Source organism: Vipera ursinii, assembly GCF_947247035.1.
Source record: "Vipera ursinii genome assembly, chromosome: 17".
Lineage (NCBI taxonomy): Eukaryota > Metazoa > Chordata > Lepidosauria > Squamata > Viperidae > Vipera > Vipera ursinii.
In genome coordinates, this window is record NC_139530.1 from 153,021 (window position 1) to 180,120 (window position 27,100).

Sequence of the window (27,100 nt, forward strand, 5' to 3'; positions counted from 1 at the left end):
ATTAAGTGCATTAACCCCCATTGACTCGCAATTTACTCCATTAAAACCCATTAACCACCATTAACAACCATTAACCCCCATTGACCACTATTAGTCCTATTAAACCCCATTAACAACAATTGACCATTATTAATCCATTAACTCCCATCAATAACAACCCACATTAAACCCCATTAAGCACAATTGAAGTGGGGGGGATGATTAAGAAGGACGGACCAAAAGGCCCTGGGGGACTGCAAATTTGAACGGACAGGAAGTCCGCCATGCTGAGAACGGAAGTAAGCGGGGATGATAAAAAAGAACGGACCAAAAGGCCCTGGGGGACTGCAAATTTGACGGACAGGAAGTCCCCATGATGGAAACGGAAGCTGGAGGGATAATTAAGAAGGACGTACCAATAGGCCCTGGGGGACTGCAAATTTGACGGACAGGAATTCGGCCATGATGGAAACGGAAGTTAGAGGGATGATAAAGAAGGACGGACCAGCAGGCCCTGGGGGACTGCAAATTTGACGGACAGGAAGTCTTTATGACGGGAACGGAAGTTGGAGGGATAATTAAAAAGAACGGACCAAAAGGCTCTGGGGGACTGCAAATTTGACGGACAGGAAGTCCCCATGATGGGAACGGAAGTTGAAGGGATAATTAAGAAGGACGTACCAATAGGCCCTGGGGGACTGCAAATTTCAACGGACAGGAAGTCCGCCATGATGGGAACGGAAGTTGGAGGGATAATTAAGAAGTACGTACCAATAGGGCCTGGGGAACTGCAAATTTGACCGGACAGGAAGTCCGCCATCCTGGGAACGGAAGTTAGGGGAATGATTAAGAAGAACGGAACGGAAGTCAGCCATGATGGAAAGGTAATTTTTCACAGGCCCAGGGGGACGGACAGGAAGTGCGCCATGCTCTGTGAAAGGGGACGCTCTGCCCTTTGTTGTTTCGCTTATCGGAGTCCCGATGCTAGGCAAAAGGCCTACGACGTCCTCTATGATAATTCTATGGGACGGAAAACCGTGCCCTCCTGTGGTAAAACCGGGTATTGCGGCCTCCGAAGGAAATAATCCTTTTTAAACGGCGTTTTGAGGTTATTACCTTTCTTTATTATTACCGCCTTATTAACATGAATAGGGGGACGGGTGACCCTTTTACTGAGACACAGGCGCAGAATAAGAGGACCAAATATTGATAAGGTTTGATTAATAGAGAATAATAATCTTAAAACGCCACTTGAAAGGTTGATTTATTTTGGTGGCTGCTACGCCGGCGTATACCACAGGAGGGCACTGTTTTCCGTCCCTTAGCGATAGCGGCGTTAAGGCCTTCGAAAAGGTTTACCGTGGTCTCGGTGATAATGTTTTGGGACGGAAAACTGCCATCCTGTCGTCAAAGCGGGAGTTGCGGCCGCGAAAATAAAAAAAATATTTTTAGTAGCGTTTTAAATGGACGGTCTACTAACTTGTTGATCGGACGTGAATTCCGCCGTGCCCGCAAGGTCGCCGCGAAAGGAACTTGGGCGATGACTAAGAAGAAATGACCGCAAGTCGGCCGTGATGGAAAGGTCCTATTTCAAAGAAGTGGAGGACGGCCGATATCGACGAACAGGAAGTGCGTCGGGCACAGAAGGTCTCTCGGAGATTATTCGTGAAGAACGAGCCGGCTGACGCGTAGAATGGTGACGCTTTGGCTGACGCTCTGCGCTTTTTGGGGCTTCTCTTCTCGGTGTCCCGATCTTAGGCGAAAGACCTCTATGTTAATGGTGTGGGACGGAAAACGGTGCCCTCCTGTGGTCAAACGGGGTATTGCTGCCGCCGAAACAAAAAATCCTTTTTAATGGCGTTTTAACTTCTCCTTTTTATTAATGCTTTATTATTACATATGAATATTAACGCCTCATTATTAATATTAATGTTAAAACGGAACCCGTTTGCTGCAACGCAGGCGAGGAAGAACAAATCCTTCTTCAGAAGCCTTAAAGCGAATTAAGCCTTACGTTGGCCTGTTAATATTAATAATTTTAATAATATATAATGATTTAAAAATGCAGTTAAAAAGGTTTTTTTTATATTTTTAATGTATTTATTTTTTGACGGAAGGATTCGGAAAGTTATCTTGCTATGCAAAAAACGTTTTGTTGCGTCCTTGTTAATTTCCCAGGAAATTACTGGTTAACGATATGGGAAATAGCGGGTACTAGCAGAATTGCTAAATTTTGAGAAGCGTGGACCTGATCGATAATTGGGATGGAAACCCTGGGGAGCTTACGTAAAACGGGAAGTTGAAGTAAGGTTTCTTTTTAAAAGGAAGGCTTCCTAACGCGTCTTCGTTTAGAATGGTAGATTTGTGACCGTTTGACTATTTTAAATTATTCTGGTTGTGTGTGCGTTCTTACGCATGTGGGAATGCAAATTCAGACTGACCCTTCCACACGCAAGCAATTGTCTTTTTCTGAAAATTCCCTGCTTATCTTTAGAATATGAATAAATTAATTTTAATGCTTGGCCGTTGCAGAATGCAGACAAATGCGTCTTCGCCCGATATTGGTTTGTTGTTGCCTTTTCTACAGATCCTCGCCTTTAGGCTTTAATTATATCGATAAAATAAAAATTAAAGTACTCCTGGTTTGATTTTTCAATCTAATTATTTAATGTTATTTTGACTCCTATATATTATACAAAATAGGATTTGGAATGAGACGTCATATTTTACCTTCTTAAGATATATCTATGTGCTATGTAGGCTTACTTTCCACAAATGTACTTTTCTCATTAAAAATGATTTTTTTGTTCCCTAGCGATATGTTCCGTGTTTAATATTTTCAAATGGTTTCTTTGTATGTTTCAGTCGTCCGAGTCGTGGTTATCCCAAAGATCGTTTTTCCAGACGCGAACGGAATCCCGTTCATTTCTGAAGATGTTTCGCCTCTCGTCTGAAAACCCGCTTCGCCTCTGATTAGAGAGTGGGGAATGGAAGGATTTATATTCCCTGCGGACGGCTGGTACTTTTAGAGTCTCTTCAGATCTTTCCACCGACTCGGTTTCCACAAAGACCGAACCCCATCCTCTCACGCTGGCTCCACAGACTTATTTCTCCATCTACAGCTGCAGCACGTGACTATACATATAACAATATTTTTTTCTCGGTAAATACTAAAACTTTACTTCTCATCAGCTTTCACATAGATTTACAGAGAAGGCAGGAGATGAAAGCAGCAAAAAATGGGTTGAGGAAAGCAGAGCAGATCAAAGCGGAACAAAAGAACCCACCTGCTTGGAGACAAAAAGGCACAGCTGCAGCAAGTCTGCATCCCGGGAGGCAGAAGGGCTTGGCCTCCAGGGCGCAGGCGAGGAGGCCTGCCCGGCAGTAGCGAGGGCGGCAGTTTGCCTGAACGAACAGGTTTCACGCGTTGACCCGAGTGGGAATTTGTGGTTTCCTGAATCGGCCGCACCGGCCTGGTGTACGCCTCGTGTTAAGCCGAGACCGAATGCTGGGGCTACCGTGATCTAGGAAGCCCCTGAAGTCTTCCGTGGATGGTCTGTCGAAGGCTGGTTGAACGAACCTTCCCGAGGCCAACCACGTTGGCGAGGACAGGACCGATCGGGCAATAGATGTTTTCCTTCCTCTCTAGGCCGTGTGGGTGAAGCGACTCCTCTTCTGTCTGTTAAGAGAAGTGAATTAGGAGATCATCTCGTTTAAATTTTTTGCTTGTGGATTGGAAAGGCAAACTGAGACACCAGAGCCTCAAACTGAGACTGCGGGTGAAAAAAGTCCAGTTGGGGAGAATATAGAGTTGTTTAAAAGCTTACAATTTATTTATTGTTTTGTTTTCTTTTTAGCAAAACATCTTTCCTCTTTCTTCCTTCTCGTAGAGGATGGGCTTCCCTGTGACTCACGAGGCTCTCTGTGACTACAGAGCAGCCCTCTGGCTAACTGCTACCGGACTGCTTTTCAGTCAATAAGGGTCTCTGTGGATATTCTGCTACTAACTAGCGTAGACAAAATCTGGCAGAGCGTAACAACATTGTGGCGGTATTTTAAAAGTCAAATGTTTGATTTTAAAGAAAGTATCGGCAGGGGCCTGGAAAGTTTGTTACTCCCTCTGTGAAAAACACAGATGCCACATTATATCTCAAGAACAAAATAGATCGTTACAGCATTGGCAGAGCCAGAAGCGATGGAGAGTGCTGCTGAGAAGATCAGAGCGGACCGTAGGCACGTAACACAAAACACCGGCTCCTTACCTCTAAACTCCAACCTCTCGCTGTCCCCCGTGGCCGAAAGGATAGGGTGGTCACCTTGGCGTTTAACTTTCCAAGGGGCAGGCTGATCAAAGGTCTTCGCAGAAGAGCTCCATGCCTGCATCAACTGAGCGGCCTAGTTCTAGAAAGTGGGAGCAACAAGTGTTACACAGACTGCTTTTTGCCCAAAAAAGGGCTAAAGACAAATGCAAAATAGCTACTGAAGTTGCCCCTACGCTCGGAAAAACAGTGCTGACTCAATAGGACCCAAAATACTATCAGAAACACCCTGGGTTTTCTTATGCCACCTGCTTGCTGCAAAGCTACCTGTTTGCCTGTCTCGTGTCCACCTTTCTGTTTTGGATTCTGCTGCTAAGAGGGCCCTGGAGGTCATTTCTGACTCCCACCCACCCCCGGCCAGAAAGTAAAGCATCGGCCCCTAGGAAAGGCCTTCTCTGCATACCTACCGGACTCTGTGACAGGACCCTGGAGAGCGGCTCTTAACTGAGTTTCCACATGAAACTTAACCTGATGATTAATTTGAACTAATTTCAGTGGCATAATTTTGCTCCGATTTCCACTTTATGACGTGAAATGTGATGATGTGCTTCAACCCAAAAACCTAGAACTAAAGAGAAACTTCCTGACAGTTAGAACAATTAACCAGTGGAACAACCTGCCTCCAGAAGTGGTGAATGCTCAAAAACTGGATGTTTTTAAGAAGAGACTGGGCAGCCGTTTATCTAAAATGGTATAGGGTTTCCTGAGCATGGGGGTGGACTAGATGACCACCAGGGTCCCTTCAAACTCTGTGGTTCTGTAAGTTCTGCCTAAGCAGGGGATTGGACTAGATGACCTCCAAGGTCCCTTCCTATTATTATTATTATTATTATTATTATTATTATTATTATTATTATTATTATTATTAATTATTATTATTAAAAAGAAACTATTATTATTATTATTAAAAAGAAACGTACGTACGTACAATCTCCTTAAAGAAATAGCAGGGCAGGTCAAGCAAAAATATTCTTGAATGAAAACATCTTCGTTTGGTGGACGGGGGTCAGCGGGGTACACTTTTAAGAGGAACCTATTAAGACCTTATACAGAGAAGTGCCATACCGCTCGTTCTTCTACATCCGGGAGTGGGGCACTGGGAAAACACCATCAAACGGCTGCCTTGCTTGACAGCCTTCGAGGAGACCCCCGAGACGGGACGGAACGCCATTCCGGACCCGGACGCCAAAATACCTTGAGTGCCGGCCCCGGCTCTAAAAAGGAGCTCCGCGATCTTTGCAGCACAACAGAAGGCGCGGCTGAGCTAACAAGAAGTCCGCCATGGCGAGAAAGTCGCAGCGAAAGGAAGTTGGCCGGGAAGACTAAAAGGAACGGACAGGAAGTCGGCCATTTCGAGGTCTTTGTAAAAGGGGACGCTCTGCGCTTTGTGCCTTCGCTTCTCGGTGTCCCCATCCTAGGCAAAAGGCCTACGACGGCCTCAATATTAATTTTATGGGTCGCGAAACCGTGCCCTCCTGTGGTCAAACCCGGTATTGCGGACGCCGAAAGAAATAAACCTTTTAAATGGCATTTTAAATCTACGGTCTAACGTTGATCGGATGTGAAGTCCGCCGGGCCCAGAAAGTCGCCGCGAAAGGAAGTTGGAGGATGACTAAGAAGAATGGACCGGAAAACGGCCATCGTGGAAAGGACAGGAAGCCCACCATGAAGATGTCTCTCTCTGAAAGGAAGTTAGGGGAATGATCAAAAAGGACCGGAAGTCAGCCGTCATGGAGGGACCTATTTCAAAAGTCCTGGGGGACGGCCGATATCGACGGACAGGAAGTCAGCCGGGCCGAGAAGTTCTCTCGAAGATTACACGGGAGGAACGAGACGGCGCACATGCGCAGAAGGCCGACGGGAGCGGCTCATCCTTCTCGAGGAAGTATAGAGCGGCAACCCCTTTGCTGGCGCTCTGCGCTTTGGTGCTTCGCTTCTCGGTGTTTCCAACCTAGGCAAAAGGCCTACGGGGGCATCAATACTAATGCTATGGGATGCAAAAGCGTGCCCTCCTGTGGTCAAACCGGGTATTGCGGCCGCCGAAAAAGAAACCTTTTTTAATGGCGTTTAAGGTTATTTTTCTCTATCATTATTAGTAATAACTTAGAAAAGGCCTACGATGGCCTCCATGCTAATGCTATTGAATAGAAAGGTGGTTTTTCAAAGGCCCTGGGAGACGACGGATTTCATCGGACAGGAAGCCCACCATGCCGAAGTCTCTCTCTGAAAGGAAGTTAGGGGAATGATCAAAAACGGAAGGACCGGAAGTCAGGCGTGATAGATATGTCCTATTTCAAAAGTCTTGGGGGACTGCCGATATCGACGGACAGGAAGTTCGCCGGGCCGAGAAGGTCTCTCGGACATTACACGGGAGGAACGAGATGTCGCACATTGCAAAAGGCCGAACGGAGCGGCTCGTCCTTTTCGGAGAAGGGTAGAGCGGCGACGATTTGGCTGACGCTCTGCGCTTTGGTGCTTCGCTTCTCGGTATCCCGATCCTAGGCAAAAGGCCTACGGGGGCATCGATACTAATGCGATGGGACTGAAAAGCGTGCCCTCCTGTGGTCAAACCGGGTATTGCGACCGCCAAAAAGAAATACACCTTTTAAATAGGATTTTAAGGTTATTATTCTCCATCTTTATTATTAACGCCTTATTAATGTTAATATTGATAATAATGCACTATTGATATTAATACGGTGACAGATGGCTGAGACACAGGCACAGAATTAAATAGTATTAATAAGGTTCTGTTAATAATCTTACAATGCCATTTAAAAGATTTATTCCATTTGGTGGCTGCCGTACCCGCTTGGACCAACGGAGAACACGTTTTTCTGTCCCTTAGAGATAGCACTGAGGCCATCTAAAAGGCGTACTACGATGCCCACGATTGCTAATGCTATGGGACGGGAGACTGTCAAAGCATATATTGCAGCAGCCACCAAAAGAAAGAAACCTTTTAAAGGCTTTTGAAGCAGGATTCCTTCTTCTGTGCCTGTTCTGTACTCCTTGGGGGACTGAAAATAGTGCCGTCCTGTGTTCCAGTCACAATTAATAAACCTTTTTAATGACATTTTAAGGTTATTTTTCTGTATCTTTATTATTAACAACTTATTATTAATAGGGCAACGGGAGGTCCGTTTGCTGCAACACAGGCACAGACGGAGTCCTGCTTCAAAAGCCTTAAACAAAGTTAAGGAGGACTACGATGCCCTATTAATATTATTAAAGTTTAAATAATAAGGAATAACCTTAAAATGCCATTTAAAAGATTTATTTCTTTTGGTGGCTGCCAAAAGAATCTCAGAAGATTTAAGAATAGGGTAATTGTGCATCTCTTGGACTGAGCTACGACCTGAAACCTATACTGATGCTTAATTTGAACTAATTTCAGTGGCATAATGTTGCTCTGAATTTCACTTGATTTAAAAAGAAAAGTACTGCTGTTGCAGGCAGGCACCGTTACAGTTATGCTTCTGTATTGTTTTATTTTAAAAGTGTGGACAGCAATTAAGCCTAATGATTTGCAAAATTTGATTTAGAGTTTTACATTTGTTTCTAAGTTATTTTTTATCTAGGCAGCTTTTGTTTCTTCTACCGTCAAAGTTCTTCACAAAAAACACTAACGTTGTAATCTATAAACATTAATGCCATTGAAATCGGTCTTATAATTACACAAGAGGATTGTTCAGAAATCAAAAGTTCGCCAAAGGACATGCCTTCTTATCTTGTCTCTAAATACCTGCAAACTGGGGCCCGCGAGCACCATCCGAAGATTCTGCTGCACGGCCTGCCAGGCACGCCAGAAAGGGCACTTCCCGGTAGACTGCCGAGCTCTGCTCCTGGGAAGGCCCTTGAAAAGGTCCCTCCTGCTATTTCCCACCAAAACTGCAATATTGAGAGTGGTGGCCGTCGAAACCTCCCACCGTGTTTCCCGCTGCCTCTTGCTCCCAACTCGGCTCCCAACCTTACTCAATTTCCATCCCCGACTCCTTAAAAGGAAAAGCCTTAACCTTGCTGAAACGGCAAAAAAGAAAAAAAAAATCCTCAAGGACAACTTATCTGTTTTCCTGAGTTCCTTCTTAACAGCCACGGCAGGGCAGGTCACCCGTCCGGGGGAGGCTCTAGGCTGCAAATCCAGGGAATGTAACCTTCTTTCTCCACTGCCTTTCGGCCTGCAGGCCTTTGTAGGACGGGCCTCTTACCCTTCCTCCTCACCCAAGGGACTGCTACCTCAGTCGGTGCAGCTGTGATTGAGGAAGTTAGCAAAATTGCAAGCTGGACTCTGCAAAGACCCGAGTCTCCTGTTGCCCGCAGAGACCTGCTTTTCATTTCTTTTACCTCTGGGCGGTGGGCGGGCTTCCCCGCACACTGCAACCTGGAGAGGAAAGGGAGGAATCTCCTGTCCTTCCTAACCCTGACTTGCTTTGCGCAAAGTTCTACAAAGTTAGATGGATGGCAAACAAATCAATAAATTCCATTATAAACCTTTAAGGCACCAATATGTTATATACATTTTCAAAATAAATTATATGTATTTTTATATCAATTTATATTTATCATTTCTTAATAAAAAGTACACAATTTATTTCAATTAGAAATTTAATATTCAATGTACATTAATATAGATATCTCAAAGGGATATCCTTTACAAACATCAAATATAAACATAAACACCCAGATGCAAACAAAGTCATTACTAAAACCCTAACCCCGTAAACCACCGTTGACCCCCATTAACTTCATTAACACACATTAACACCCATTAACGTTCATTAACCACAATTAACCCCCATAAACCACCATTAACCCCCATAAACCACCATTGACCCTCATTAAGTGCATTAACACCCATTAACCCCCAGTAACCTTCATTAACCACCATTAACCCCCATAAACCACCATTGACCCACATTAACTTCATTAACACCCATTAACCCCCATAAACCACCATTGACCCCCATTAAGTGCATTAACACCCATTAACCCCCAGTAACCTTCACTAACCCCCAATAACCCCCATAAACCACCATTGACCCCCATTAACTGCACTGACACCCATTAACCCCCATTAACCTTCATTAGCCACCATTAACCCGCATAAACCACCATTGACCCCCATTAACTTCATTAACACACATTAACCCACATTAACCCCCATTAACCCCCTTAAACCACCCTTGACCCCCATTAACTTCATTAAAATCCATTAACCCCCATAAACCACCATTGACCCCCATTAACTGCACAAAAACCTATTAACCCCCATTAACCTTCATTAACCACCATTAACCCCCATAAACAAACATTGACACCCATTAAGTGCATTAACACCCATTAACCCCCAGTAACCTTCATTAACCTCCAATAACCCCCATAAACCACCATTGACCCCCATTGACTGCACTGACACCTATTAACCCCCATTAACCTTCAGTAACCACCATTAACCCCCATAAACCACCATTGACCCCCATTAACTTCATTAACACCCATTAAACCCCATTAAGCTTCATTAGCCACCATTATCCCGCATAAACCACCATTGACCCCCATTAACTTCATTAACACCCATTAAACCCCATTAACCTTCATTAGCCACCATTAACCCGCATAAACCACCATTGACCCCCATTAACTTCATTAACACACATTAACACACATTAACCCCCATTAACCCCCATTAACCCCCTTAAACCACCCTTGAACCCCATTAACTTCATTAAAACCCATTAACCCCCATAAACCACCATTGACCCCCATTAACTGCACTAAAGCCTATTAACCCCCATTAACCTTCATTAACCACCATCAACCCCCATAAACCACCATTAACCCCCATTAACTTCATTAACACCCATTAACCCCCATAAGCCTCCATTGACCCCCATTAAGTGCATTAACACCCATTAACCCCATTAACCTTCATTAACCACCATTAACCCCCATAAACCACAATTGACCCCCATTAACCTTCATTAACACCCATTAACCACCATTAACCTTCATTAACCACCATTGACCCACATTAACTGCATTAACCCCCATTAACCCCCATAAACCACCATTGACCTCCATTAACTGCACTAACACCCATTAACCACCATTAACCTTCAGTAACCACAATTAACCCCCATAAACCACCATTGACCCCCTTTACCTTCATTAACACCCATTAGCCCCCATTAACCTTCATTAACCACCATTAACCCACATAAACCACCATTGACCCCCATTAACCTTCATTAACCACCATAAACCACAATTGACACCCATTAACTTCATTAACACACATTAACCCCCATTAACCTTCATTAACCACCATAAACCACAATTGACACCCATTAACTTCATTAACACACATTAACCCCCATTAACCTTCATTAACCACCATAAACCACAATTGACACCCATTAACTTCATTAACACCCATTAACCCCCATTAACCTTCATTAGCCACCATTAACCCCCATAAACCACTATTGACCCCCATTAACTTCATTAACACACATTAGCCCCCATTAACCTTCATTAACCACCATTAACCGCCTTAAGCCACCATTAACCCACATTAACTGCATTAACCACAATTAACACCCATCAACCCCCATTAATGCCCATAAACCACCATTGACCCCCATAAACCACCATTAAGTGCATTAACCCCCATTGAATCGCAATTTACTCCATTAAAACCCATTAACCGCCATTAACAACCATTAACCCCCATTGACCACTATTAGTCCTATTAAACCCCATTAACAACAATTGACCCTTATTAATCCATTAACCCCCATTAATAACAATTAACCAACATAAAACCCCATTAAGCACAATTGAAGTGGGGGGGGAATGATTAAGAACGGACCAAAAGGCTTTGGGGGACTGCAAATTTCAACGGACAGGAAGTCCGCCATGCTAAGAACGGAAGTAAGCGGGGATGATAAAAAAGAACGGACAAAAAGGCCCTGGGGGAATGAAAATTTGACGGACAGGAAGTCCCCATGATGGGAACGGAAGGTGGAGGGATAATTAAGAAGGACGTACCAATAGGCCCTGGGGGACTGCAAATTTGAACGGACAGGAAGTCAGCCATGATGGAAACGGAAGTTAGTGGGATGATAAAAAAGGACGGACCAGAAGGCCCTGGGGACTGCAAATTTCAACGGACAGGAAGTCGGCCATGATGGAAACGGAAGTGGGAGGGATAATTAAGAAGGACGTACCAATAGGCCCTGGGGGAATGAAAATTTGACGGACAGGAAGTCCCCATGATGGGAACGGAAGTTGGAGGGATAATTAAGAAGGACGTACCAATAGGCCCTGGGGGAATGCAAATTTCAACGGACAGGAAGTCGGCCATGATGGAAACGGAAGTTAGCGGGATGATAAAAAAGAACGGACCAGAAGGCCATGGGGGACTGCAAATTTCAACGGACAGGAAGTCCGCCATGATGGGAACGGAAGTTGGAGGGATAATTAAGAAGGACGTACCAATAGGGCCTGGGGGACTGCAAATTTGACAGGACAGGAAGTCCGCCTTACTGGGAACGGAAGTTAGTGGGATGATTAAGAAAAACGGAACGGAAGTCAGCCATGATGGAAAGGTAATTTTTCCACAGGCCCGGGGGACGGTAAGTTTAAACGGACAGGAAGTGCGCCTTGCTGGGAAGGTCTCTGTGAAAGGGGACGCTCTGCACTTTGTTGTTTCGCTTATCGGAGTCCCGATGCTAGGCAAAAGGCCTACGACGTCCTCAATGATAATTCTATGGGACGGAAAACCGTGCCCTCCTGTGGTAAAACAGGGTATTGCGGCCGCCGAAGGAAATAATCCTTTTTAAATAGCGTTTTGAGGTTATTACGTTTCTTTATTATTACCGCCTTATTAACATGAATAGGGGGACGGGTGACCCTTTTGCTGAGACACAGGCGCAGAATAAGAGGACCTAATATTGATAAGGTTTGATTAATAGAGAATAATAATCTTAAAACGACACTTGAAAGGTTGATTTATTTTGGTGGCTGCTACGCCGGCGTATACCACAGGAGGGCACTGTTTTGCTTCCGTTCGCGACAGCTGAATTGAGGCCTTCGAAAAGGCCTACGATGGCCTCCGTGCTAATGCTATGGGATGGAAAGGTGGTTTTTCAAAGGCCCTGGGGGACGATGGATTTCATCGGACAGGAAGCCCACCGTACCGAAGTCTCTCTCTGAAAGGAAGTTAGGAGAAAAATCAAAAACGGAAGGACCGGAAGGCAGCCGTGATAGAAAGGTCCTATTTCAAAACTCATTGGGGACTGCCGATATCGACGGACAGGAAGTACGCCGGCCCTACGTCTCTCAGAGATTACACGGGAGGAACGAGACGGCGCACGTGCGCAGAAGGCCGACGGGAGCGGCTCGTCCTTTTCGGAGAAGGGTAGAGCGGCGACGCTTTGGCTGACGCTCTGCGATTTGGGGCTTCGCTTCTCGCTGTCCCGATCCTAGGTAAAAGGCCTACGGGGGCATCAGTAACTAATGCGATTGGACGGAAAAGCGTGCCCTACTGTGGTCAAACCGGTTATTGCGACCGCCAAAAAGAAATACACCTTTTAAATAGGATTTTAAGGTTATTATTCTCCATCTTTATTATTAACGCCTTATTAATGTTAATATTAATAATAATGCATTATTGATATTAATACGGTGACAGATGGCTGAGACACAGGCACAGAATTAAATAGTATTAAGAAGGTAAAGGCTCAAAAAATAAACACATAAACTCCGTTTTTTTCTCTTTAGGCTGCCTCAGGTGTGTCACATGTCACAAGTCACAATTTTGCAACCTGAGCCTGAAAGGCTCCTGCAATTGCAAAAATCTTTAGCTTTAAATTAAGCCTGTTTACCTTCAAAGAAAACTTTCTAAATGCCGTAGACAGACTCAGGATAAGGGGGTAAAACTAATTACATTTGTTTAAAGGGATTAAACATTAACTTCATTAACACCCATTAACACCCATTAACGTTCATTAACCACAATTAACCCCCATAAAGCACCATTAACCCCCATAAACCACCCTTGACCGCCATTAACTTCATTAAAACCCATTAATCCCCATAAACCACCATTGACCCTCATTAAGTGCATTAACACCCATTAACCCCAGTAACCTTCATTAACCACCATTAACCCCCATAAACCACCATTGACCCACATTAACTTCATTAACACCCATTAACCCCCATAAACCACCATTGACCCCCATTAAGTGCTTTAACACCCATTAACCCCCAGTAACCTTCATTAACCCCCAATAACCCCCATAAACCACCATTGACCCCCATTAACTGCACTGACACCTATTAACCCCCATTAACCTTCAGTAACCACCATTAAACCCCATAAACCACCATTGACCCCCATTAACTTCATTAACACCCATTAACCCCCATTAACCTTCATTAGCCACCATTAACCCGCATAAACCACACTTGACCCCCATTAACTTCATTAAAACCCATTAACCCCCATAAACCACCCTTGACCCCCATTAACTTCATTAAAATCCATTAACCCCCATAAACCACCATTGACCCCCATTAACTGCACTAAAGCCTATTAACCCCCATAAACCACCCTTGACCCCCATAAACAACCATTGACACCCATTAAGTGCATTAACACCCATTAACCCCCAGTAACCTTCATTAACCCCCAATAACCCCCATAAACCACCATTGACCCCCATTGACTGCACTGACACCTATTAACCCCCATTAACCTTCAGTAACCACCATTAACCCCCATAAACCACCATTGACCCCCATTAACTTCATTAACACCCATTAACCCCCATTAACCTTCATTAGCCACCATTAACCCGCATAAACCACCATTGACCCCCATTAACTTCATTAACACACATTAACACACATTAACCCCCATTAACCCCCTTAAACCACCCTTGACCCCCATTAACTTCATTAAAACCCATTAACCCCCATAAACCACCATTGACCCCCATTAACTGCACTAAAGCCTATTAACCCCCATTAACCTTCATTAACCACCATTAACCCCCATAAACAACCATTGACACCCATTAAGTGCATTAACACCCATTAACCCCCAGTAACCTTCATTAACCACCATTAACCCCCATAAACAACCATTGACACCCATTAAGTGCATTAACACCCATTAACCCCCAGTAACCTTCATTAACCTCCATTAACCCCCATAAACCACCATTGACCACCATTAACTGCACTAACACCTATTAACCCCATTAACCTTCATTAACCACCATCAACCCCCATAAACCACCATTAACCCCCATTAACTTCATTAACACCCATTAACCCCCATAAGCCACCATTGACCCCCATTAAGTGCATTAACACCCATTAACCCCATTAACCTTCATTAACCACCATTAAACCCATAAACCACAATTGACCCCCATTAACCTTCATTAACACCCATTAACCCCCATAAACCACCATTGACCCATATTAACTTCATTAACACCCATTAACCACCATTAACCCCCTTAAACCACCATTGACCCACATTAACTGCATTAATCCCCATTAATCCCCATAAAGCACCATTGACCTCCATTAACTGCACTAACACCCTTTAACCACCATTAACCTTCAGTAACCACAATTAACCCCCATAAACCACCATTGACCCCCTTTAACTTCATTAACACCCATTAGCCCCATTAACCTTCATTAACCACCATTAACCCACATAAACCACCATTGACCCCCATTAACCTTCATTAACCACCATAAACCACCATTGACACCCATTAACTTCATTAACACCCAATAACCCCCATTAACCTTCATTAGCCACCATTAACCCCCATAAACCACCATTGACCCCCATTAACTTCATTAACACACATTAGCCCCCATTAACCTTCATTAACCACCATTAACCGCCTTAAGCCACCATTAACCCACATTAACTGCATTAACGACAATTAACACACATTAACCCCCATTAATGCCCATAAACCACCATTGACCCCCATAAACCACCATTAAGTGCATTAACCCCCATTGAATCACAATTTACTCCATTAAAACCCATTAACCGCCATTAACAACCATTAACCCCCATTGACCACTATTAGTCCTATTAAACCTTATTAACAACAATTGACCATTATTAATCCCATTAACCCCCATTAATAACAATTAACCGACATAAAACCCCATTAAGCACAATTGAAGTGGGGGGGGAATGATTAAGAACGGACTAAAAGGCTTTGGGGGACTGCAAATTTCAACGGACAGGAAGTCCGCCATGCTAAGAACGGAAGTAAGTGGGGATGATAAAAAAGAACGGACAAAAAGGCCCTGGGGGAATGAAAATTTGACGGACAGGAAGTCCCCATGATGGGAACGGAAGTTGGAGGGATAATTAAGAAGGACGTACCAATAGGCCCTGGGGGAATGCAAATTTCAACGGACAGGAAGTCGGCCATGATGGAAACGGAAGTTAGCGGGATGATAAAAAAGAACGGACCAGAAGGCCATGGGGGACTGCAAATTTCAACGGACAGGAAGTCCGCCATGATGGGAACGGAAGTTGGTGGGATAATTAAGAAGGACGTACCAATAGGGCCTGGGGGACTGCAAATTTGACAGGACAGGAAGTCCGCCTTACTGGGAACGGAAGTTAGTGGGATGATTAAGAAGAACGGAACGGAAGTCAGCCATGATGGAAAGGTAATTTTTCCACAGGCCCGGGGGACGGTAAGTTTAAACGGACAGGAAGTGCGCCTTGCTGGGAAGGTCTCTGTGAAAGGGGACGCTCTGCCCTTTGTTGTTTCGCTTATCGGAGTCCCGATGCTAGGCAAAAGGCCTACGACGTCCTCAATGATAATTCTATGGGACGGAAAACCGTGCCCTCCTGTGGTAAAACAGGGTATTGCGGCCGCCGAAGGAAATAATCCTTTTTAAATAGCGTTTTGAGGTTATTACGTTTCTTTATTATTACTGCCTTATTAACATGAATAGGGGGACGGGTGACCCTTTTGCTGAGACACAGGCGCAGAATAAGAGGACCTAATATTGATAAGGTTTGATTAATAGAGAATAATAATCTTAAAACGCCACTTGAAAGGTTGATTTATTTTGGTGGCTGCTACGCCGGCGTATACCACAGGAGGGCACTGTTTTCCGTCCCTTAGCGATAGCGGCGTTGAGGCCTTCGAAAAGGTTTACCGTGGTCTCGGTGATAATGTTATGGGACGGAAAACTGCCATCCTGTCGTCAAAGCGGGACTTGCGGCCGCGAAAATAAAAAAATATTTTTAGTAGCGTTTTAAATGGACGGTCTACTAACTTGTTGATCGGACGCGAATTCCGCCGTGCCCGCAAGGTCGCCGCGAAAGGAACTTGGGCGATGACTGAGAAGAAATGACTTTGTAAAAGGGGACGCTCTGCGCTTTGTCGCTTCGCTTCTCGGTGTCCCCATCCTAGGCAAAAGGCTTACGACGGCCTCAATATTAATGCTATGGGGCGCGAAACCGTGCCCTCCTGTGGCCAAACCAGGTATTGCGGCCGCCGAAAGAAGTAATGCTTTTAAATGGCATTTTAAATCTACGGTCTAACGTTGATCGGACGTGAAGTCCGCCGGGCCCAGAAAGTCGCCGCGAAAGGAAGTTGGAGGATGACTAAGAAGAATGGACCGGAAAACGGCCATCGTGGAAAGGATAGGAAGCCCACCATGAAGATGTCTCTCTCTGAAAGGAAGTTAGGGGAATGATCAAAAAGAAAGGACCGGAAGTCAGCCGTCATGGAAGGGACCTATTTCAAAAGTCCTGGGGGACGGCCGATATCGACGGACAGGAAGTCAGCCGGGCCGAGAAGTTCTCTCGAAGATTACACGGGAGGAACGAGACGTTGCACATGCGTAGAAGGCCGAATGGAGCGGCTCATCCTTTTCGAGGAAGTATAGAGCGGCAACGCTTTGGCTGACGCTCTGAGCTTTGGGGCTTCGCTTCTCGGTGTTTCCAACCTAGGCAAAAGGCCTACGGGGGCATCAATACTAATGGTATGGGACGCAAAAGCGTGCCCTCCTGTGGTCAAACCGGGTATTGCGACCGCCAAAAAGAAATACACCTTTTAAATAGGATTTTAAAGTTATTATTCTCCATCTTTATTATTAACGCCTTATTAATGTTAATATTAATAATAATGCACTATTGATATTAATACGGTGACAGATGGCTGAGACACAGGCACAGAATTAAATAGTATTAAGAAGGTTCTGTTAATAAAGAATAATAATCTTAAAATGTCGTTTAAAAGATTTATTCCTTTTGGTGGCTGCCGTACCCGCTTGGACCGACGGAGAACACGGTTTTCTGTCCCTTAGAGATAGCACTGAGGCCATCTAAAAGGCGTACTACGATGCCCACGATTGCTAATGCTATGGGACGGGAGACTGTCAAACCGTATATTGCAGCAGCCACCAAAAGAAAGAAACCTTTTAAAGGCTTTTGAAGCAGGATTCCTTCTTCTGTGCCTGTTCCGTACTCCTTGGAGGACTGAAAATAGTGCCGTCCTGTGTTCCGGTCACAATTAATAAAACTTTTTAATGACATTTTACCGTTATTTTTCTGTATTTTTATTACTAACAACTTATTATTAATAGGGCAACGGGAGGTCCGTTTGCTGCAACACAGGCACAGACGGAATCCTGCTTCAAAAGCCTTAAACAAAGTTAAGGAGGACTATGATGCTCTATTAATATTATTAAAGTTTAAATAATAAGGAATAACCTTAAAATGCCGTTTAAAAGATTTATTTCTTTTGGTGGCTGCCAAAAGAATCTCAGAAGATTTAAGAATAGGGTAATTGTGCGTCTCTTGGACTGAGCTACGACCTGAAACCTATCCTGATGCTTAATTTGAAATAATTTCAGTGGCCTAATGTTGCTCTGATTTTCACTTGATTTAAAAAGAAAAGTACTGCTGTTTCAGGCAGGCACTGTTACAGTTATGCTTCTGTATTGTTTTATTTTAAAAGTGTGGACAGCAAATAAGCCTGATGATTTGCAAAATTTGATTTAGAGTTATGTTTATTCCTAGAGTGTAGCACGCTAAGGTTTAAGATGTAATCTAATTTTACATTTGTTTCTAAGTTATTTTATATCTAGGCAGCTTTTGTTTTTTCTACCGTCAAAGTTCTTCACAAAAAACACTAACGTTGTAATCTATAAACATTAATGCCGTTGAAATCGGTCTTATAATTACACAAGAGGATTGTTCAGAAATCAAAAGTTCGCCAAAGGACATGCCTTCTTATCTTGTCTCTAAATGCCTGCAAAGTGGGGCCCGCAATCACCATCCGAAGATTCTGCTGCACGGCCTGGCAAGCACGCCAGAAAGGGACCTTCCCGGTAGACTGCAGCTCTGCTCCTGGGAAGGCCCTTGGAAAGGTCCCTCCTGCTATTTCCCACCAAAACTGCAATATTGAGAGTGGTGGCCGTCGAAACCTCCCACCGTGTTTCCCGCTGCCTCTTGCTCCCAACTCGGCTCCCAACCTTACTCAATTTCCATCCCCAACTCTTTAAAAGGAAAAGCCTTAACCTTGCTGAAACCGGCAAAAAAGGAAAAAAAAATCCTCAAGGACAACTTATCTGTTTTCCTGAGTTCCTTCTTAACAGCCACAACAGGGTAGGTCACCCACTGCTAAGCTTGTAAGCTGCCCTGAGTCTTCGAAGAAGGGCGGGATATAAATGTAATAAAAATAAAAATAAAATAAATAAATTAATCCGGGGGAGGCTCTAAGCTGCAAATCCAGGGAACGTAACCTTCTTTCTCCACTGCAGGCCTTTGTAGAACTGGCCTCTTAAGCTTCCTCCTCACCCACAGGACTGCTACCTCAGTCAGTGCAGCTGTGATTGGGGAAGTTAGCAAAATTGCAAGCTGGACTCTGCAAAGACCCGAGTCTCCTGTTGCCCCCAGAGACCTGCTTTTCCTTTCTTTTACCTCTGGGCCGTGGGCGGGCTCCCCCCCCCTTGCAACCTGGAGAGGAAAGGGAGGAATCTCCTGCCCTTTCTAACCCTGACTTGCTTTGCACAAATTTCTACAAAGTTAGATGGATGGCAAACAAATCAATAAATTCCATGAGTTCCAACTTCTCTCCCCCATTTTATCCATACTTTCAATGATAAACCTATAAAGCACCAATATGTTATATACATTTTCAAAATATATTTATTTTTATCTCAATTTATATTTATTTCTTAATAAAAAGTACACAATTTATTTCAATTAGAACTTTAATATTCAATGTACATTAATATAGATATCTCAAAGGGATATCCTTTAGAAACATCAAATATAAACATAAACACCCAGATGCAAACAAAGTCATTACTAAAAACCAACATGGGTTTGTCAAAAACAGATCGTGCCAGACAAATCTTATTGCATTCTTTGACCAAGTGACAAAATTAGTGGACCAGAGGAATGCTGTGGATATAATTTACCTGGACTTCAGTAAGGCATTTGATAAAGTAGAGCACAACCTACTACTTGATAAGATAGGAAAATGTGGGTTAGACAGCATCACCACCAGATGGATTCGTAGTTGGCTGACCCGCCGTACTCAGTGTGTGGTCCTCAAAGGAACCGCATTGACATGGAAGGAAGTGTGTAGTGGGGTGCCCCAGAGCTCTGTTCTGGGCCCAGTGCTCTTCAATATCTTCATCAATGATTTGAACCAGGGGAAAGATAGGGAACTCATCAAATTTACAGACAACAACAAGCTGGTAGGAATAGCCAATACTCCAGACGTTAGGCTTAAGATACAGGAGGATCTGGACAGACATGAACACTGGGCACTATCTAACAAAATGAATATGAGGCAGCAGCGTGCTGCAGGTGCCAAAAAAGCCAAAACAGTGCTATGCTGCATTAACAGAGGAATAGAATCAAGATCACGTGAAGTATTAATACCTCTTTACAATGCATTGGTAAAGCTGCACTTGGAATACTGCATCCAGTTTTGGTCACCACAATGTAAAAAAGATGTTGAGACTCTAAAAAGAGTACAGAGAAGAGCAAAAAAGATGATTAGGGGATTGGAGGCTAAAACATATAAGGAAAAGTTGCTGGAATTGACGCGGTGGCTCAGTGGGTTAGGATGCTGAGCTTGTCAATCAGATGGTCGGCAGTTTGGCGGGTTGAATCCCGAGTGCCGCGTAACAGAGTGAGCGCCTGTTACTTGTCCCAGCTTCTGCCAACCTAGCAGTTTGAAAGCACGTAAAAAATGCAAGTAGAAAAATAGGGACCTCTACGGTGGGAAGGTAACAGCGTTCCGTGCGCCTATGGCATCTAGTCATGCCGGCCACATGACCACGGAGACGTCCTCAGACAAGCCCTGGCTCTTCGGCTTGGAAAGGAAGATGAGCACCGGCCCCTAGAGTCAGAAACGACTAGCACACATGTGCGGGGGAACCTTTACCTTTACCTTACTTTAATGAAGAGAAGGATGAGGGGAGACATGATAGCAGCGTTCCAATATCCCAGGAGCTGACACAAAAAAGAGGGAGTCAAGCTATTCTCCAAAATGCCTAAAGGCAATGGATGGAAACTAGTTAACGAGAGAAGCAACCTGGAACTAAGGAGAAACCTCCGGACAGTTAGAACAATTAACCAGTGGAACAACCTGCCTCCAGAAGTGCTGAATGCTCCAACACTGGACGTTTTTAAGAAGACACTGGACAGCCACTAGTCTGAAACGGTATAGCGTTTCCTGCCTGAACAAGAGGTTGGACTAGATGACCTCCAAGGTCCCTTCCAACTCTCTGGTTAAGGTCTCCTGCTTGAGCAAGAGGTTGGACTGGATGGCCTTCATGGTCCCTTCCAACTCTTGTGATTCTGTAAGTTCTGCCTGAGCAGGGGGTTGGACTACATGACCTCCAAGGTCCCTTCCAATGATGATGATGATGAAACGTAAATACGTACAATCTCCTTAAAGAAATAGCAGGGCAGGTCAATCAAAACTATTCTTGAATGAAAACATCTTCGTTTGGTGGACGGGGGTCAGCGAGGTACACTTTTAAGAGGAACCTATTAAGACCTTATACAGAGAATTGCCATACCGCTCGTTCTTCTACATCCGGGAGTGGGGCACTGGGAAAACACCATCAAACGGCTGCCTTGCTTCACAGCCTTCGAGGAGACCACCGAGACGGGACGGAACGCCATTCCGGACCCGAACGCCAAAACACCTTGAGTGCCGGCCCCGGCTCTAAAAAGGAGCTCCGCGATCTTTGCAGCACAAAAGAAGGGGCGGCTGAGCTAACAGGAAGTCCGCCATGGCGAGAAAGTCGCAGCGAAAGGAAGTTGGCCGGGAAGACTAAAAGGGACGGACAGGAAGTCGGCCATTTCGAGGTCTCTGTGAAAGGGGACGCTCTGCGCTTTGTCGCTTCGCTTCTCGGTAATGCTATGGGGCGCGAAACCGTGCCCTCCTGTGGTCATTCTCAGTATTGCGGCCGCCGAAAGAAATAAACCTTTTAAATGGCATTTTAAGGTTATTGTTCTCTATCTTTTTAACATTAATATGAATAGGGCGACGGGTGGCCCTGTTTTGCGACACAGGCGCAGAATAAGATGGCCTAATATTAATAAGGTTTTATTAATCTTAAAACGCCATTTCGGTGGGGGCTGCTACACCGGATTGGACCACAGGAGGGCACTGTTTTGCCTCCGTTAGCGATAGCTGAATGGAGGCCTTCGAAAAGGCCTACGATGGCCTCCATGCTAATGCTACGGGATGGAAAGGTGGTTTTTCAAAGGCCCTGGGGGACGACGGATTTCATCGGACAGGAAGCCCACCGTGCCGAAGTCCTTCTCTGAAAGGAAGTTAGGGGAATGATCAAAAACGGAAGGACCGGAAGGCAGCCGTGATAGAAAGGTCCTATATCAAAAGTCATGGGGGACTGCCGATATCGACGGACAGGAAGTCCGCCGGCCCTAGGTCTCTCAGAGATTACACGGGAGGAACGAGATGGCGCACATGCGCAGAAGGCCGACGAGAGCGGCTCGTCCTTTTCGGAGAAGGGTAGAGCGGCGACGCTTTGGCTGACGCTCTGCGCTTTGGTGCTTCGCTTCTCGGTGTCCCATCCTAGGCAAAAGGCCTACGGGGGCATCAGTAACTAATGCGATGGGACATAGTAGCGTGCCCTCCTGTGGTCAAACCGGGTATTGCGGCCGCCAAAAAGAAATACACCTTTTAAATAGGTTTTTAAGGTTATTATTCTCCATCTTTATTTTATTTTTTATTTTAATTCCATTTATATCCCGCCCTTCTCCGAAGAATAACGCCTTATTAATGTTTATTACTATTAATATTAATTTATTAATAAATAAATTGTTATTTTTTATTATTTATATATAATTTAATAACAATTTATTATTATTAATATTATTGTTGTTTAATAACGCCTTATTGTTTATTAACACATTATTGATATTAATAGGGTGACAGATGGCCATTTTGCTGAGACACATGGGCAGAATTAAATGGCCTAGTATTGATAAGGTTTTATTAATAAAGAATAATAATCTTAAAATGCCATTAAAAAGGTTTCTTTTTGTGGCTGCTGTACCTGCTTGGGATAACCGGATGGCAGTTTTCTGACCCTTAATAAGATTCAGTAGCTTCAATACGTACAGAATAATATTTACTTTTATGCTGCTATTCCTTCTTTAACCGTGGGACTCACTCTCTCACTCTAGGACTGCTTGCCACAAAAGGTGGCCTCCCTTCCCATATGGCTAGAAAAGGATAACGTGTTTGGCTGCTTGGAGAAGAGTTGGGACGGAAAGATGGCATGTAAAGGAACATCACAAATCAATCACAACTGTATATTAAGCCTGTAAACTCACCTGGAATAGGCAAGATGCCGTAGAATATTCCAAAGCTCTTCCACTGGGTTGTGGCTGTTGAAGTTGTAGGGACAGAAAGATCAGGTGAGCCCTGCCACCCCAGTGGGGGATCTCTTCTTTCTAGCTGACCAAGATTTCCAGAGCCGAGACAAAATGAGCATCTCCACACTCTGAGAATAAAAGGGTGCTCCCCCACCGCCTCTGGGATCCCGGCTTTCCAACACCTGCACCAGGCACCCTTGGAAACATGCAGGATCGACACCGGCCCCCCGATTCTCTTCTGGTTTTGGAAGAAGAAGTAGCTAGCTCTCATTGCTGCAGTACTGGCAGGAGGCCGGCTCCTGACGCTGGTCTGCGAGTCCTCCGTTTAGGGGGGGGAGGAGACCAGAGACGCATCAGCCTTATTGAGAGGAAAAGTGGAACCCAGAGCCCTGGAAGGAAGCCTGTTGCCGCTTAATTCCGCCCTCCCCCCGCTAAATGACATTAAGGCTCCACCGTTTTGTAGCCAGACATTAAAATAAGTTTATTTCAGCTTCAAACCGGTTTTAAAGCAAAGCAATCCTCAAATAAAGGCAGTGCTTGTTCACAGATACCTGGAAAGGGGTGGGGAGGAGAAAAAAAGGCTGATTCCCAATAAATGATGTATTCCCTGACACACACCCCCCCGTCCTCCGTACCAAAAGTGCAAAATTCATCGCTCTCCCTCCAAAGTGACCTCCCTGCCAGGACTGCGGTGCCCGTCCATTTTGGAGCACCCCTTTTCTTCAGGAGACGGGAGGCAATAGGAGGAGGGCGGGGGCAGAGGTGGTTGTGGGGGAACCAAAGTCGCCAAAGGGGAAAGGGGGGCTGCAGGGGAGGGAGGGGGTCAGCTCAAGGCTCCGGGTTGTGCCATCTCCTACTTTTTGGCTGCAGGCCACTTGGGGAGGGGGGCAAGGCATGCCATTCGCCATCACTTGGCAAGGGAGCTGTCTCCGCTTCGCCACCGGCCGATGGAGTGCCCAGGTCAGCCCCATGCCACAAAGTGTATTGGGGGGGGGAACATCCCCCTTGGCAAAGGGTCGCCCTACACGCAGCCCCCGGCTCTGCTGAAGGCACCTTCTCCTAAAGGCATCTTGTCTCGCCCGCTGCTGTCAAGGCAAATGGGGGTGGGGTGGGGCAGGAGACACCCCCAGCCTGAAACTCAATCCCTCCCCTCATTGGGGGGCAGAGGAGGAGGTTGATTTCCCCCACTCCTCAGCCAGCTTTGTGGGGCAGGGCAACCCCCCCCAGGTCCATTTCCTCAGTTCCCCCACCGTAAAGGACCACCTGCAGGACTCCGGACCAAACAGTACAGAAAAGCCTCCTCGTAGGGAAAAAACGCCTCAAGAACGGGCAGAGTCACCTACAATATGCCAGGAGCTGAAGGGGAGAAGCTGCTGCGTATCGTCTCCCCCCCCCACAGCGTCTGAACCCCACAACCCACGCAGCAGTCTCAAGCCTGGCAGCCTATCTAGACACATAGAAATCAACTTGTAGTACGAACAGGCACCCCTCACCAAAGCAGGCATGGCCCCTGCCCTGTCCCAAGGGAGGGGGGGAAAGGCAGCTCCACACAAATGTAAACAAAAGCCACAGGGGGGGAGGGGAGGGGAAGAGAACCGAGGGTCCGGGCGGTCCTCCCCCCCACACCGGGCAGCTGGGTCGCCTCCAGATCCAGGACGCCCTCAAAGTGGGTGTTGGTTTTGCACTTGCAATCAGGTGTCTGTGTGTGTGCGTGTGTGTATAAAACAGTAGGTCGCTTATGGCTTTAGACTAGACATCCCGACACGGACAGCCACGGACGGAGACGGAAGGAAAATGGCCCGTGGATCTGGGTGGGGCCTGGTCGGGCCCATTTTGCAACTTGCCTGTACCTGGAGGGAGGGTGGGTGGGGGTGGCAGGCACCTCCTTACCCGCTCCTCCCCCCCCAGACCACCCACCCTGTCAACCGGTCAGTAGCCAAGGGAAGACATGGCCAGTCAGGAAAGGCTGGGGGAGTTGGGCCCCGGGGCATGCAGGGGGAGGCCAGACACCAGCAAGCCACAGGTGGATGGTCTGGAGAGACAACAAAGCCCATCTTCAAAGGAGCAGCAGCCGTAGGAATCCGTAGCCCAAGACTCTTGACAGCAACACCGGCTCCCGCAGGCATTTCGAAGGCTGGGGGAGGAGACGCAGGTGTGTGGGGGGGGAAACCGCCCCTGCCCAGGCTCCCCCGAGACAGTCCGGACTATTCGGCGCCAGAGGGCCGGTCAGCGCCTTCCTCCGCCGGCCCCGAGGGCGTGGTTTCTAACTCACCGGGCCTAGGAGAGGTCATCTAAAAGCTACAGTCTCATCGGACATCTGTGAGGCTCCCCGGGGTCCTCCTTGCGGGTCGGACTAATCCAGTCGCTTCTCAACCTTTCTGGATGATTTTAATCAAGGGGGAGGGGCTCAGTCCAGGGCGGGCCAGGAGGGGATATAGAATCTCTGCAAGGACCCCTCCAGCAACCGCTCCATCCAGAAGGACAGCCGGTGCAACTTGCCCTTCAGGCCCCGGGGGCCCCACGCCGAGGAGGGCCTGCCCCAGGCCTCTGCCGGGTCGGCGTCGGTGTCCTCGCCGGGGACCAGGCAGCCACCGTCGCACTCCTCAGGCTGGGGGGGCCGGAAGAGGCAGAAGTACTTCTTGTGGCCGTTCAGGGCCAGGACGTAGCCGGCGTAGTCACGCTCCAGAAAGTGCCGGTCGTACTGGTTGGGGATGGGGGCCGCATCCTGCGCAAACTCCAGCACATACTCCAGCCACTCCCGGTGCTTGTCCAGGCTCAGGAAGGAGAAATGGAGGCAGCCGCTCCTGGGGGCGGGCGGGCAGGGGGGGAAAAGAGGGTCAGAAGAGATCATCAAGAAGAGCCCCAGGAAGGGCTGGAGAAAGGCAGCGCCACCTTCTCTCACACGCCTTGGAGGGGGGGAGGTGTCACCTACCCGGTGAAGGTGAAGACCTCCTGGGCGAACTTCTGCAGCAAGGGAGTCTTGGTGGCGCCGGAGAGGATCAGGACCACGTTGATGTGGCCGGGCCTGAGCCGCACCAGGTTGCTGGTGTAGGTGATGTCCGTCAGCTCCGTCACTTTCACCGAGTACTTTTTGGGAATCCTGGAAGGAAGTGCCAGGCGGTCATGGCACAGGGAGAGAGCAAGGGGGAGGGCTGGGGGCGTTTCATCCGGCCGAGAGGCAGCAGAGGGATGCAGCTGCGTGACCGGCGAACGCAACCCTCGGTTGCCTTATTGGTGCAGCACAATATCCCGGTCGTAAGGAAACACCTGTCCTCTTTGGCGAAGCTCACGTCGCTCTTCTCGCTCTTGGGGGGAGGGTCCTCCTTCTTGGAGGGAGGCAAATCCCTCTCGTCACTCGAATCGCTGGAAGAGAGAAACCGGGGCTGGTCCCAGAAGCTGCAGGGTACCAGCACACCTGACCCCCCTCCCCAGAAAATGCCTCCCCCCTAAAAACGGGCCCGGGTGACGGAAGGAGGGGGAGGCTCACCTGAAGGCCTGCACGATCACCGTCCCGAATAGGATGAAAAGCGCCGAGAAGATCAGGGACAGCAAAGGCATCATCTCCCGCCTTGGGAAGAGAGCGAGACGGATGAAGGCCCCCGTGTGCCCCCCCCCCAAGGCTGTGCTGTGGGGAGGAATGAAACAGCCCCCGCCAAGGATCCCAGGCAAGGCGGCCGGCCTCCTGGCAAGATCCACAGTGGCCTCTCTGGATCTTCCAGTCTACTGCTAGGGGCCCAGGTCCCCTCCCCAGGTCATGGGGAGGAGCAGGGGGCCCCGGCTCCTCCTGGGAGCTTCCCCTTTTCATGGGAAAGAAAGGCTGAACTGGGGGCCTTTCTAGCAAGCTTCACCA

General features: G+C 46.7%; 1 protein-coding gene across 1 annotated transcript in view; it reads right to left on the bottom strand.

Moving 5' to 3' along the window:
* Window positions 1-1,188: 1,188 nt before the first annotated feature.
* DNAJC16 (DnaJ heat shock protein family (Hsp40) member C16) overlaps window positions 1,189-27,100 on the bottom strand; it is a 30,610-nt gene continuing 4,698 nt past the window's right edge. The window contains exons 12-17 of the mRNA XM_083375725.1: window positions 26,738-26,818; window positions 26,518-26,613; window positions 26,183-26,350; window positions 23,209-26,054; window positions 4,242-4,380; window positions 1,189-3,658 (exon numbers count right to left, since the gene is read on the bottom strand). Of these exons, the coding sequence (XP_083231851.1) occupies window positions 25,658-26,054; window positions 26,183-26,350; window positions 26,518-26,613; window positions 26,738-26,818 (742 nt within the window). The 3' untranslated portion in view covers window positions 1,189-3,658; window positions 4,242-4,380; window positions 23,209-25,657. The remainder of the gene's footprint in view (window positions 3,659-4,241; window positions 4,381-23,208; window positions 26,055-26,182; window positions 26,351-26,517; window positions 26,614-26,737; window positions 26,819-27,100) is intronic.